This window comes from Oxyura jamaicensis, chromosome 11 (genome assembly GCF_011077185.1).
Source record: "Oxyura jamaicensis isolate SHBP4307 breed ruddy duck chromosome 11, BPBGC_Ojam_1.0, whole genome shotgun sequence".
In the NCBI taxonomy this organism is placed as follows: Eukaryota; Metazoa; Chordata; class Aves; order Anseriformes; family Anatidae; genus Oxyura; species Oxyura jamaicensis.
Genome location: NC_048903.1, coordinates 10,016,742 through 10,031,519, shown reverse-complemented (window position 1 = coordinate 10,031,519; position 14,778 = coordinate 10,016,742). Strand labels below are relative to the sequence as shown.

The 14,778-nt window shown below is 36.6% G+C and overlaps 2 protein-coding genes across 9 annotated transcripts in view; one reads left to right on the top strand and one right to left on the bottom strand.

Annotated features, from left to right (window-relative positions):
* The window catches only part of ANKRD27 (ankyrin repeat domain 27), a 45,535-nt gene that overhangs the window by 3,117 nt on the left and 27,640 nt on the right, over positions 1–14,778 (top strand). For 6 of the 7 annotated variants that reach the window (XM_035336978.1, XM_035336985.1, XM_035336982.1 and 3 more), the window contains 10 exons: positions 6,657–6,787; positions 9,053–9,163; positions 10,159–10,315; positions 11,776–11,930; positions 12,255–12,314; positions 12,411–12,464; positions 12,551–12,616; positions 12,691–12,767; positions 13,130–13,251; positions 14,128–14,206. In XM_035336978.1, coding sequence (XP_035192869.1) covers positions 6,686–6,787; positions 9,053–9,163; positions 10,159–10,315; positions 11,776–11,930; positions 12,255–12,314; positions 12,411–12,464; positions 12,551–12,616; positions 12,691–12,767; positions 13,130–13,251; positions 14,128–14,206 — 983 coding nt within the window. In that variant the 5' untranslated portion in view covers positions 6,657–6,685. Of the gene's footprint in view, positions 1–3,905; positions 3,967–6,656; positions 6,788–9,052; positions 9,164–10,158; positions 10,316–11,775; positions 11,931–12,254; positions 12,315–12,410; positions 12,465–12,550; positions 12,617–12,690; positions 12,768–13,129; positions 13,252–14,127; positions 14,207–14,778 lie in introns of all 7 variants that reach the window. The other variant, XM_035336981.1, reaches the window with a different exon arrangement.
* PDCD5 (programmed cell death 5) overlaps positions 8,635–14,778 on the bottom strand; it is a 49,476-nt gene continuing 43,332 nt past the window's right edge. The window contains exons 6-7 of one of the 2 annotated variants that reach the window (XM_035336988.1): positions 9,954–10,057; positions 8,635–8,796 (exon numbers count right to left, since the gene is read on the bottom strand). In XM_035336988.1, the coding sequence (XP_035192879.1) occupies positions 9,986–10,057 (72 nt within the window). In that variant the 3' untranslated portion in view covers positions 8,635–8,796; positions 9,954–9,985. Of the gene's footprint in view, positions 8,797–9,627; positions 10,058–14,778 lie in introns of those variants that run through there. The other variant, XM_035336987.1, reaches the window with a different exon arrangement.

Here is a 14,778-nt window from a genome sequence, read left to right as displayed (position 1 = left end):
GCTCAGGCTTCCCTATTTCAGACTTAAATGTAGCTTTAGTAATGATAAGCCAGAGAATGGTTATGGCTGGTGGACTTGTAGCTATTCTAGTATATTTTTAAATGTGCCAGAATTAAGAATTGAGAATCTGGACTATTCTGTTGTGGAGAATGCAGCTTGTTCCTTAATACTTGAGTAACACTGAGAAAGATGATCTCCAAAGTCAAGGTAGGTGGCTGGTTAAAAGCTCGCCTGTTGAAGGATGAGCTGCTCATAAAACAGGTTCCCTGGAGGAAAGAAATAGGTGACTTAAGAGTCAAGCCCATGTTCTTTGGCCTCAAGTCTGAGACAAACAGGGTTTCCACATCAAGCTATAATGCAAATACACTGTTAAAATTGAAAGGGTGAACTTTTATTTATTTATTTTTTAAAGAATGAGCTCTGTTGTAGGTTACAGGAGAGGAATTCATAATGAAAAACAGCACAAAGAACTGAAAGAAACCCGCTTGCATGGTGCTGCCCTGCTGCTGACAGATGCTATAGTGTTGTGGGAGGCCTGTGTGAGAGCATGGGGGCAGCAGTAGCAGAAGTTGTAGGGGAGACAGAGCTGCTAGACTGTAAAAAGGGAAGTGGTGTCTGTGTGGGGAGGGGTGAGCAGAGACAAAAATAAAATAAAAAGCTGGTGCTGGGAGCTGGAGGTGTTTCACCTTTCACTTGAAGAAAAACGTGACTGCAGGGGAGATGCTGAGAGAAAGGAGCACCTTCTTGGAACATCATTGTCCCCTCCTTCCCAAAACCTGCTGTATCACTGTCACACTCAGTCTGGCATAATAAAACTTAGTTTTTCCCTGGTTTTTAGGAAGCTTTGAGCTGACTAATGCAGATTCACCGCTCTATAGTCTGATAATTCAGAGGTGGTGTTCAGACTTATCTCACTTTCACAGAAATCTCTATAAGCTGCAGCTGAGCGTAAAGGTGTAGAAGTAGGTTGTTTCCTCCCTAACAGGCCCTGGTGGTGAGCTGGGTGCATCAGAACGTGTCTTAGATGCTCAGTGTTCATCCCTTAGGGGAGGGAGTAGGCTTTCTTGCCTGTCTGGAAACTGAAAATACCTTTGGTTTTTCTTCCTTGATGTGAACGCTGATTTGAGGTCTCAAAGTCCAGACTGTAACCTTTGCCTTCAAGTAGCATAAATCTGAGGAGTAACAGTGCAGGTAAAACAGTAGCTAAAGTGGTAACGAGTGTTTTATTTGGACTGAGACTAGTTAAATTCCATGGTTAAATTCCTGTCTGCTTGCAGAGTGCTTTAAGATGTTCCTGCTAACAAAAGGTGCTTTAAAAGTTTTTAACAGAATTGCTTTCCCCCCCAAAATAAAGTCATTTAGAACTGGGCAACAATTGCTTCCTCTGGGTTTCTTTCTACAGAGCTAAGGGGCTTGCTAATGTGGTAGATAAATATGAAATTTATCAGAGGTGTCTCTGCATAACGATTAGCTACTCTGAGCTGAACATCTCATAGCTGAGTAATAAATTATTGCTTGTTCTGATTTTTTTTTCATTCTTTTGAGCCTTTCAATGAATGGTATTCTAGTTATTGGTTTATTCTTTAGTTGTTAATGCTGTAGAGCCTGCAAGCCAAGATGGAATTAATGTCTGTGTGTGAAATGAACAAGCCAAACACAGCCTTATGCTGTTCAACACTGAATCTGAAGTGTTTCTATACAGAATCCCTGATTGTGTTAAAGGTTAATTTTCTCTGTAGTGTGTTTACCTTAATGGTATAGCAGGATATTTAGAAGATGTACTTAAGAACTGAGTGAATAGTGATATATAACTTGTAGGGTGTGGATGTGATATAGCTGTCAAGTAAATGCAGTGAGATCTATATTAATGACTATCTATTTCAAAATCCTTCTTAAAAGGATCTGGTAGGTCTGTAAATGTAACTGACTCGAGCATCTCTAAAGGAAAAGTCATCAGTCAGAAAATAAACTTTCATAGTTAAGTCTTGCTCCTGGCTTTCAGTACCAAAGGTTTTAAGACTTTGTTTCCAGTCTTTTGGGAAAAAGTGACATTCTTGGATTCCATGGTGGATAGCACAAAGCATAGCTAAATTTAAAAACAACGACAAACAAATAAAATCAACATACATGTCATTAGGATTATCAGTCTATTTTTAACCTATAAAGGATTTGGCTGATCTAAGGTTATGCTTTTTTTGAGAGTAACATAATGTCCATTAGATTCTCTGACCAGCTAGCTTCTATTCTTCTAGCAATTTGAGTTTTTTTCTGTGTTTACAGGCGTGAAGCTTCACATTTAAGTGTTTCCATTTAAACATTCTGAGATTAATACTTGTGTATTGCTTTACAGCTCAGCATGATAGAATTTAAGAAACTTAGTGTGTATGGCTTCTGACAATTTTTAATGGACTTTCACTTAAGCATTAAACAGTTCTGATAATGTATACATGGTTTTGTGCTTTTTTCTACCCTCTTAATGTTAGTAAATCTAAATCTGTCCAAGGTGGAACTAGAGGAAGAAGTCCACCACCTGCCACTTCAGTGAAATTAGATTGAAGTTGGTTGTTATGTTCTGCCAACAAATTCTCAATGGAGTGTTCTAATGCATTCCTAGAATTACTGCAATGCATTAGCTGGTATTTTCAGATGCACTTAACTTTTGAGGTGGAAAGAAATTTGACTTAACCTCAAAAATGCCTGAGCCAAAATTTGGGGAATCTAATGTGTTCTTCTGATTCTGTGGACTTAATCTATTGAAGTGTAGCATAAAGGACTTGACTTTGCTCTAATTACTTATATTGTACACAGCTTATACATCCCCATTTCTGCCTCTCCATCAAGAATGCTGTGGATAGGTAAAAAGGAGGTCCAGGTGAATATAGCAACTTAACTGCTCAAGCTAATGAGCACTTTCTTTCCCTTTGCATACCCACACTATAATCATATAATATAGCCATCCGCTAATGTAGCACTGAACAGATGAAGCACTAAGAGAGGGATATTCAGAAGTGATTCTCAAATCAATACTTGCTTGTTTACTGGTAGTTACTTGCTGCTGTGTGCAGTTTCATGTGTTCAGCTAGTAGTTGAGTCTTCAAAGTCTGCCTCTGCTCAAGCTGAGTGACAAACACTTGGATGAACTAAGAGTTAAACTCCTTTATGGGGGTTATAGCATGCTGATGGCATCTTAGTTGCATTACAGTAGCTAAAATGCCAGAATTGAACGTTTCAATGCAGTTTCTTGGGACTTGACTTCTTTTTGGAGCTATCAAGCATGATTCAACACAATCATTCAACAGTTGTGTAGTAAAAGAAATGTCTACCACTAAGTGTTTTAAAATTGCTTAAATGTAGTAACTCATGAACTAGAACTGAAGATTGTTTCAAAATTACTGTGGTGATCTGTGAACTGAAAAAGTTCTTCAAGTCTCTAAGTCTCTTAAGTTGAAGACTCTAGTCTCATTTTTTTTTTCAGGTGCAGGTGATGACTTAAGAGTTGTGTGAATCAAATAATAAGTTTCATAAGAGCAGGGTATTCTCTGGGAGTTTCCCCATCCCTCAATACATCTCTTCCACTTGTTTGGCCAAGGTGTTAAATGTTGATCTTAATTTCTTCTTAGACAAAGCTTCTCTTTTTTTTTTTTGATAACGAGGTACAGGTTTCTAGATAAGGGAAGTTTATAGGAGGTGTTCCTCTTTCCCCTTTTCTGCTATGGGAAGAACTCATTGGACTTAAAGATTCATTAAGCTGAAAAACTGGCAATATAGCTATTGCAATTGTAAGCACTTGTGCAGTTTTGCCTCTGCAGTCTGATGCTCAGTTGCCTTTTTGTGTCAATATGCTCTTCTGTCATCTGCTCTGCTGCCCAGTGCATGGCATCCAACTCATCTTCTCTTCTTGTGTGTAGGTCTTGGCAGTCTCATCTACCACTTGACCAGATACTGAACATGAATTCACCAGTAAAGGCAGGTGAAGATGTGTTAGTGGGCTAACGATGTTAATAAAAGTTTGAGTTAGAAAGCTTGATTTATATATATATATACACATATACATATATATATATCCAGCCTCCTAGCCTCACTATATCCATATCACCTTTAGTAGAGGTTTGTCTAACAGGTTCTTAAAGATTTACCATACCAGAGGCTTGATAGCTTTACTAAGCAATATAAAACACGTTTATCTTCTTTTGAAAGGTGTTCCTGATCTGTAAATCGGAGTCTCTTTACTTAAGCTAAGGCCTGTTTCTTCTTCAGATATGTTTTTTAAAAAAACCTCTTATCTGCAGATATGGAAAAAAAAAGTTCTTTATTGAGACCTTGATGCATCTGGGGATTTTTTTTTTTTACCTGTTTCATGCAGTTTCTTCACCATAAGGAACATGTTTCAGATCCTGCTTACCAGGCATCTTGCCTTTCTCACTTAAGATTATTCAGTCAGTTCCATCTTCCCTGAAGTGTAGCACGCAAAAAAGAGCACAGGATTCCGAAGTAAGTCTTGTCACAGCAGACTACTTCATGGGCTGCACATGTGTTCATACATCCCTCTGCTGTGTTCAACTTCTTTGTAAGAAGTTGATGATGATTCATGTTTGGAATCCAAGCTGCAGTCATTTCTGGTCTGTTGCCTAGCCTGTTCAGAGAAATGTTTTCTGTAGCTGATGAGTACTGCTTAGTGAATTCTGTCTTATCACACACCCGTGGAGTATCAGTGCTGAGATGTCTGTGTTCCTGTAGCAGACCTGCTGCTGTGCTGCATCACCTTTCTTCCTTCCAACACTGCTGGTCTAGGAACTTGTGTTGCAGCTGCCTGATGGGAAGTGTTTACAGCAATCAGCTGTGGAATCGCTAGTGATAATACTGTTGACCCATGTGCTGCAATAGGACAGACCTTCTGTGAAGCTGTAGTTTTACAGGGCTGGATGTCTTTTACTTGCTGAACTTTGCTAGTCTTCTGAAGGAGTCAATGGATAATCCTTTTCTCTCCCATCCTCTGAGTAAACTTCAAAGCTGTGTTCCAAAATGGTTTTGGGACTGATAACTTATTATTCCTTCACAGAAGCTCTTAATGTTACCATTTTTTGAAAGTGGATGAACTATTTTGTTTAGAACGTCACAGGAAAACTCTGCTTGAGGCAGTTATCTGCCACTGCCAAACTTCAGTGGTTCATGCAGAGGTTATCCAGGCTGCTGATAACTTCATAGTGGAAATTGCCTGCAGGCTTATCTGATCATGTTTGTGTTAAGTTCTCCTTGTGCCTAATTATAAGGAAGCTTCAGACTGTATGTAGATCAGTTAACAGATTGGATGAGGTAGCAGCGTAGCTGAAACTGGAAGACTATCTAAAAATCTGTGGGATTGGGTGTATTTTTTTTCTGCCCTATTAAACTGCCATGCAATGTTTTTGACTCTTCCCTGATCTATGGAGAAGGATATGGTTTAGGTACCAGCGCAGCATGAGGTAGTCAATATTACAAACACAACAGAATAAGTATTAGAAGTTCATACTAAGCAAGTAAGGTGTGAAGTATAACTACATTGAAGAAAACAAGAAAATACTAATTGTCTAAGGATGACCTGCTCAAATTAAAGTTCTCTTGCTCTTCTCACCTATTCATGGGACATATAAGTGAAATTGCAGGAGGAAATCATCCAATTTCTGTTTCTTGACTCCAGGTGGAAATGTATAAGACAGACTACTTAAGCACTTGTAAACCTGTTAATCTCCATTCTTCTGAATAAAATAATTTTGAAGTTGGTCCAGAAAGGTCGTATTAGGATTTTTCTTGCCCTTGTGTCTAGGACATAGTTTTTATTGAGAATTGAAATTGAGGAAGTAAACAAAGGGTTTAGTGCCTCTAGATGTCATCTTTGCCCTGTGGCTCACTTAGTGGTAGCTCTTCCAGTGCCTAGAGATTAGGTTTTCTGTCTCCAAGCACTTTTGCTCACTGTTTTGCCAGATTTTGTCAGCCTGACTTCAGATTGTTGAGACTTTTTCCATGGGAGTAGAATTGCCCACAAACACTGGATTTCATGGTGTCTTTTAAATGATGACTTAGATATTCATATCTTCTTGTTGTACTTCGTTCCTATAAGTTCCCTTGGAAGGTTGAGTATTGTTTTACACAGATTGCTGTTACACTTTTGGGTGTCTCATTGATCTGAGTCAGTAATTGTTACATAGATAAGTCTTAAGGCTGAAATGAGCATATAGTGGAAGCATCAATGTTCTGTGATGCAGTCTAATCTGCTGCAAAGGAGCAGTCAATTCATCTCTTCTGGGTTGTTTTAGAAATTAGAAATAGAAGTTACCTAGTGCATCAAGTGGTGGTAATGTAGATCTAAACTTCTTCTTCTGTAAGCTTTGTCTAAACATATCACGTACTGTTAGGCTTCTAACACCTGAAAGGGATAAGGTAACATTATAAGGATAGCTGTGTAAAAGGATTTTTTTTGGTGAAAATTTCTTTCCTAATAACTTTTGTGTGTCTGTAGTTACATTCATATTACGCATGCCGTTCACAGTTCATATTAAGACCTGAAACTGTTTTTCTCTTTGGACAAGGAATCAAACTGCTCCAGTGGTATATCCCTATACTGTACTTTCACAGCTACCATATATTAACCGTTCTCTATATGGCTTTTTTTTTTAAAGAAAGTCTCCTTGGAATATCTGAAGTCCATATGGCTATGTATGATGAAGACATCTTGAAAAATCCCTTTTATTTGGCGATTCAGAAGCGCCGTCCCGATCTCTGTTCTGAAGTTGCAGAACTCCATGGTATTGTAAGTATACAGTGTATTTAAAAGTTGCTTAATAAATAGTAGTGATATGCATTTAAATCATGTCTCCTAAGACTCGTAATGATCAGCACAAGCCTACCTGCTAACTACATGCTTATCTGCTAACATGGACCTCTCAATAAATGCATGGTAGTAAAAGATGGAAGTGTGTGCTGTTTCTCAACTTCACGCAAAACTATTTTTCTTTGGTATGAACAGAGTTCTGTGTTCTTCTACTTGCTTGTAAAGCTTAAGGTAGGATTGACTTCCTGAAATCGTTGGTGGACAGACAATCACTTGTTTATGACAGCATTTTACATATTAAAACAAAGCTAACAAACAGCTGGAATAAAAAATCCAGTCCATTAAGAAGTTTGATTTGAATGTTCTGCAGTAAGTCTTGATCCAAATAACCCATTCCAAATGGAATATATATTTATTTATTTATATTTGGTGTATATTTATTTATTTATATTTGGTGTATATATATTTATATTTGGAATATATATATATTCAAAATAACCCATTTTATTGCTATCAGATTATAAACTTAAGTCTTGATTGGATAGGGCTCTTTCGATTTTTATTACCAAGGTGGTGCAGATTAGCAGAAATGCTAAATTCTGTTCACTGGTCTTGTCTGTATGCTGTTATCAAATATCCTTGACATCCTTATTGTAATCTTATCCTTAATTCTTTGTATTAACTGTACTGCAGGTTTGTATGACCTTGCTAGCTTGAAGTGGGTATGGCTATTGCAGTGTTTATATGTAGAACAACAGGCATATTTCTAAATAAATACTTAGTAAAAACCAAATATATAGTGATTTGTATAGGTTAAGAAGAATACAGGAGAACGTGAACAATGAATGGTTGAGCACTTTAGCTTGTTAAAGTAAGAATCTGTCAAATATTTGCATGACTTAGATATGCAATTAATATTCAAAAATAGTCTCTGTTCTCAAGTCTGACCTCTTACACTGATTCTGGTACTGATAATGGCATTGCTTTACATTGCTAGGATAAAAGTGTTTGTATTGAGTCATTGTCATTTCTGAAGGAAAAAAAATCTTATTTTAGGAGTAGAATTGTCTTGAAGACACCATTTCTGAAAGCTTCCAAGTACAGGAAGAACTTGGAACATTTGCTGCATGTTCCTTACCAATGAGAGATCTTTTCAGCGTGTATAATGTGTACCTTGTATTGAAGCGAACACCACTCTTGTGTTAGAGTACAGACTTCATGCTTCCTTCACTTTTTTTCTAATTGCATTATACTTTCCTGTAATTAGAAAGTGCTTATCCATTGCTATACTCCAAAGTACTTAACTTCCTATGATTGAAAAACTATATAGTCTGAGTGGAGAATAATACGATTAAAAGAAAATTCCAAGACTGATTGGGTTAATAATAGGAATGTAGATTTTGTACTAAAGTCAAAATACTTAAGATGATGTTAACTGCCAGCTAGTGGTAGGTAGTTTTGTTACCTCAATAGACAAATGGTGAGTTCAGTCAGGCTCTATTATGAATAAATGTGTGTTACTATATTAAATCAGATGTGCATGTTAAGTTATGATTTAGTCATACTAAAGGTTAATGTGGCAAAAAGGACAAACTTTCAAAAAGGAATGAAGTTTTTAGTATCCTTTTGCTCTGTTTTGTGTATCAAAACAGTCTAGTTCTGATCTGGTTATGCCTGGATTATTACTAAGAAATAAATTGGCAGTACCAACAGGTTGTTCAGGTTGAAAACTAGACTTGTGTAGTGTATGCAAATATTAAAATGTGTCTTGCTTACTAATTAAGAATGTGTCCATCTGCCAATCTTTTAGTTACAGTAGACCCAAGTTGTTTTTTAACTTTGGTTTATTCTTCATTCAGATAGGATTTCCTTTTAGTTTGAAAACATATTGTAATTTTACTAGCTGCCATGTTTAGATCATTCAGATGACTGGTGGAGGTAACTTATATGGGATTTCATCTCCTCACTATTGTTTGCTTCAGTTCCATCTGTTCTCATTCAGATAAGTCACAAAATTAAACTTTCGTTAGCTGTATGTCTAAGAATGGCTTTTCCTTTCTATTTTAAAAAAAAAAAACTGAAAACAGCTCTCAATTGCGACACTTGCTGGTAAATGTGTCTAAGCCAGATTTAACTGTGTGCCTCTAAAGGAGTGTAAAAGGCAAAAGCAATCAGGGTTTAGCTGGTGATGTATTGCATTTGTCTCTAAGTTGTGTGTTGGTTTTTTTTTTCATTTTCTCCCAGGTATTAGTTCCATGCAAAGGAAGCCTTTCAAGCAACAGTATTTCTACCTGCCAGTTTGAATCCTATGTTTTGAAGCCACTAGAGGAAAATTTTCAGACCTTAAATGGAAAGGTAGTTCTGTTTTGATATCTGAATGTGGCCTGGGGACACTCCAGTAAATGATTTGCTGCAGTTGGTGACTGTCAGTGTTAACTAATGGTTACAGGAGTTAGTGAGGAGTTGTAGCTATCTTGCAAAAGAAGTATGTTGCCCTGTTGTCCTGTTTAGATGGTGTTGCTGCCTCTCACTTTCAGCTTACTACTTTGTCAAGCTTGTCTGTGTTTTTTAGCTATTCTATCTTTGTGAACAAAATGGGTCATCCCCACTTGTGGCTGTTAGGAATTTTATTGCGAGGCAAAAGGACTGTTATCACTTAGTTAACTACATCTTTAGCTTTCAGGCAAATAGCAGCTTGCCTATATTGTATGTGGATTCAAGCTTACCAATGCTTAAGACAATTTCAGTGGTATTGAGTTGTATCTGAAGCCTGATTAATTCAATAGAGTAGAAACTTATTCTAAAGACAAGGCAATGCCAGCAGTGCATATGCTTTTGATTTTTTTTTTCACTTGTCACTTTTACAATACAGTCTGAGATTTTGCACTGGTTTGCAAGCAGTCATCTAGATCTTCCTAATGTAGATACTGGAATTGCTTTAGAAGATGAGCATGAAAAATGTAGACAAGATACATGGTATTTTTCTGAAGCTGGGCTCTAGAACTCAAATATAAGTTGTTTTTTGGTTTCCTTTCTACTAAAAGTGCTTTAAAATCTGCAAATAATCACTTAGTTTGTAGGATGTCTGAAACCTCTTGTAATAGTGAGCTTGTAAGGAAAATGGAAATAAGCAAGGTTAAGCTACCTGTTGCAGGCTGAAGGAATTCCAGCTTCAGTCTACATAGCATGAGAATACAAAAAAATCTCAAATCTATGGCCTTTCTTGTCTTGCAAGATTCTCTTCTTTCCTTGAAAATAACTATGCAATGCAGAAGTCAGTAATTATGTGTTTGTGTTTTTTTTTTTTTTTTTTTTTTTGAAGGAGTTTTACACAATCTTTTTTGTTTCAGGAGATCTTCATACAAGGAAACCTCATCATTTTAGGAACTGGTTTTAGTCACCATCTCTCAGTCCCTGTACTTTTTGAAGAAACATTTTACAATGAAAAAGAAGAGAGCTTTAGTATTTTGTGCATAGCTCATCCACTGGAAAAAACAGAAAGCTCAGGTATGTATTGAAATAAGTCTTGTTTGCATGGTGAATAAATTAGTGTCTTTGTTTAATACACTTTCTTTGTTCTGAAAAATGCTGGCTTGGTTGAAAGCTCCCAGTATTTACTAACGTGCTAATATGGATGCTGGTATGTTGGTGCAAAGATATACTAAGTTGCTGCCAGCCATACTTAAGTCTATATATCCCAGTCTCCACAGTTTAAAAAAAAAAGTGGAAAACTTGATCCAGCTTTTTTTTTTCAGTGCTCTGTTTAGCGTTGACTGCTTAAAAGTAGTATTTAATCTCTTAAACGTGACATCTGTTTCCAGATGTAAGGTGGATGCACAAGACTGGATTGAAATAAACTTTCACAATCACTGCAGTGTTTAGATGTTGTATTGCATAGCTACAAAGCAGTGCATCTGATGGTTGTCTCCCCATTATGTTGAATGTGTTACATTTTGGCCTAGCATTGAAAATGCTCGAGACTGGAACACTATTTCCAAAGTTATTAAAGTTTTGAATGTATCAGGGTTTCCTTGTGAAATTTTATAACAAATCTATGTTAACTAATTAAAAGTAACTGAAGCTACTTAAAACACATGCTTTTTCTGAAATAGAAGGATCTGGTCTTAATACATAATGTCCATTTGAAATAAATAATGATGAAGTGAAGTGATGCCAGACAAGTGTGAAAATAGTACTGTGAGGGAAGTATGAAAGAAAGTTATTCTAGAGAAAATACCTGCAATGCAGATAGACTCAAACTATAAATATTAATGCAAGTTTAAAAATATTCTGTGGAGTTCCTGTTTTTTGCTATTATTTAGTGTAGTTGTATAGCGGTCTTTCAGAAGTGAGGTCACTTGCAATTTGAAATGAATGAGAGCTAAGCCTCTTATTAGCTAGCCTTTGGTTGCAAATGAAGGGTTTGCCTAGAGAAATTTTCATGAAAAAAATACATGAATTTGAAGTGAGGGATCCGATTGTGTTATTCAGAAGGAAAGTGAATTTGGTTTAATGTTTACGTGGAGCGATTTTGCCCTCCCATTCAGAGAAAAGCTTTCAGAAGAGAACAGGTTATGTAAAAATCCAAGATGGCTTTTTTTACAGCTTGCTTAGAGCACACTGACTTCCTGCATGGGTATTCAGTCAATACGTTGATGTGCTTTTCTTCCAGGCCTGTGCAATACAAGTTGAGTTGTGTATGTGGTAATTTATTGCCACACAGCAAAAAAGCACGCAAAATAATTATCTATTCTGAACAAATGCTTGATGTAAAAGGCAAAAGAGACAGCTCTAAATGTGGTTATTTAATTGCATTAAGTTCTCTTAGTTAAAAGCAACACCTTCAGTTAAAAGTATATTAATTGAATTAGTGTTTGATTGCACACAAGTTGGTTAGGTATCTAGGGACAGAAAGTACTTTACCATGCTTACGTGTTCAATGAATTAACTCTTGGGTTTCATTTTAGGTGAATCTACAGCTTCATCAAATTCCTATTCTCTTAAAAATATTGAAGATGTTAGAGAATTCCTGGGAAGGCACTGTGAGAGATTTGATAAATACATAGGATCTTTCTACCGAACATTTAAAGAACATGAAAGGAAAAATCTCCGCCACTACATAGTCAGTATCTTGTTGTCTGATGTTTAATTTACAAAATATAATTCCTACCACTGCTTTAGATGTCTTTGTCTTGAGATTTTCTGTGTCAATCTTCCAGAGTTGTGGGAAGGTTGGAAAGGGAGAAAGAATTTTGAATTGTGAATTACAACATCCTAACTGTCAGGTTAAGGTGGTTGTTATAGCTAAAAATCTTATCTTGCTGTAGTTGATACTGTACAGTTCCAAGGCAGGAGAAATTTCCTTTCTTTGCTTATTTATGCTGTGTTGCTTCAAGTCAGATTAACCCAAATCTAAAAACCTTTTTTTTTTTTTTTTCCTCCTTAGGATTCTGTCAATGCGCTTTATACCAAATGTCTCCAGCATCTTTTGAGAGATTCACACTTGGTAAATAGTTCATTTAATGTACAGTACATGGTGTTACTTAAGCAATTAACTGTCTAACTTTTGCTGTTTTTTTTTGTGGCTTTTCTTTCTTTTTAGAAGATGCTTGCAAAGCAAGAAGAACAGATGAATATGATTAAACAAGCAGTTGAAGTAAGCTTCTGAAATTAAGGAAAATAATTGGCAAACTATTTTAACTGTTCCTTTTATGCTTAAACCACTGTGTTTTTTCCCCACAGATGTATATCCACCATGCTATTTACGATCTAGTCTTTAAATATGTGGGGACTATTGAGGCAAGTGAGGTGAGTTTCTTTGCTAAAGATTAGTTACATTAATTCAATGTATTTTAAAAACACGTTGCCTTTCTATTGATTAGGATGCTGCTTTCAACAAAATCACGAGGAGCCTTCAAGACCTCCAGCAAAAAGACATTGGAGTAAAGCCTGAGTTCAGGTGAGAGATAAGTGTAGATTTTTGAGCAATCACAGATCCTGAGGTCTCAGGCAGACCAAAGAGTGTAATCCTTCAGACAATAGCAGACTTATTTTTCTATTCATGTGAAATAGAAAAATAAAGCTTTGCAAGTGTTATTTTTAGGGCAGCTGCTGTGCTGATCTTTATCTCTTTTTCTTTTGTGTTCTTGTGGCTAAAGTGCACTCTACAGGGTGCAGAAGTGCAGATGTACTTGGAGTGGGGATGGAAATTTCTTAATGCAGTTTTTCATTTCAGCTCTGAATAAGTTCAGACTTTGGTTTTGGACATCCTGCATGGGAACCATAATGTATGCTAACAATTTACTTCAAATTATTTCATAGTTTTAATATACCACGTGCAAAACGAGAACTGGGTCAGCTGAACAAATGTACTTCCCCTCAACAGAAGCTACTTTGCCTACAAAAAGTGGTGCAAACTATTATGCAGTCTCCTAGCCAAAGAGGTCAGTAAATAGTGAATTAATAATTGATTTTAAGCTTTATTTTTCTTAGCCGGTATGCACAAAGCACTCTGGTATGTAAGCAGCTGTTTGAATTAGTCTTGTGGGCTAACAATTAGATTGGGGTCTTCTTTGCAGGTGTTCAAAAAAGCAAAATGGATGTGAGATAGATGCTTTTCCATGATGTGAGGTGGGGTACTTGGTTAGGTGTGTGTTTTAGCTAGAGCATCTGGGAAGTTTGTATGTGTTAGGACGCTTTCTCATGTAGAAAAAATGAGGGTGATCCATTTTAATGATCTAGCAGCAATCTTCAGTGTTTCCTGTCTGTGCTCAGTGATAATTTTGAAATCAATACTGTTGAGATGCATCTTCTGCAATGTGCACTATTGAGGGGGTGGTCAGACAGGCTTTCTGTCTTTTGTATTCAGAGTGCCACTGAATTCACAGAAATCAGTCTGTGATAGGCTTGCCTTTCTGTGATGGACCTCCAAATCTGATATTTATTTTATCAAGCCTGGAAAGAGAAGATAATACCACAAGATAAATGGAGCAGTATCCTAAACTAGTGCTTCCTTCACAGCATCCTTTCCTTTCTTCAGGAAGTATCTTGGGATATGGAAAAGCATTTCAACTTAAAGGGTAGCATTTGCCATCAAGAAATTTTGAGCTAGTGCTTTGTTCCCTCCTGTGTAGAAAGGAGGGAATGCTAATCAAATACTGCAACCATATTGATTTTTTGGCTCCTGGCAGCCTATTTTGAAGGGAGATTGAGAACATACTATTGAAAGGCTGCTTTGGTTACTTAATACACTGTCTACTATGAGAGCTGATTCTTAATCTTAAGAGACGTGACTAATATATGTAATTTCTTTCTTTTAGTTAACATGGAAGCTGTGTGTGCAGATGATCTTCTCTCTGTTTTGCTTTATTTACTTGTAAAAACAGAAATCCCAAACTGGTATGTAACTTCTTCGGCTGTACATAGCTCAGTTGTATTTTACATAATGGCGCTGTAGGGGCAGATGTTTCTGGATATTTAGTAACAACCCACCCAAAATGTAAGAGGGGCTGCTATAATGCAATAAGCTATTTTTAGTAGGACAAACAGCAAAGATGTGTTAAAAGTAACAGAATTAAGGGCCTATCAGGAATTCTGGAAGTGCTATCAGGAAGTACTGTATGTTTTGATTCCCAGTCTAGAAAACAATTTTAATGGGGGGATCTTCCATTTACTAGATCTGCGTGTCCCATATAGACTTCATCTAGGATGGAACTATAACCTTTATGCAGATTCTATGTGATCTATATGCTTCATGTAGAGAAATAGTTTGAATGCTTAATTGCTTGCTTCTAGTCTATGCCCTTCTATTTATTTCACACCACTGCCAGGAAAAAATTATCTAATCCTTTCATCTGTACCTGAACTGAGTTGTTGTATCCCATGTCTCAGATATTAGCATTTTTCCTTTAATATGTAGATATTAATTTACACTGGTGCTTATGATGCTTGAAACAGTAACTTGCTTGAAA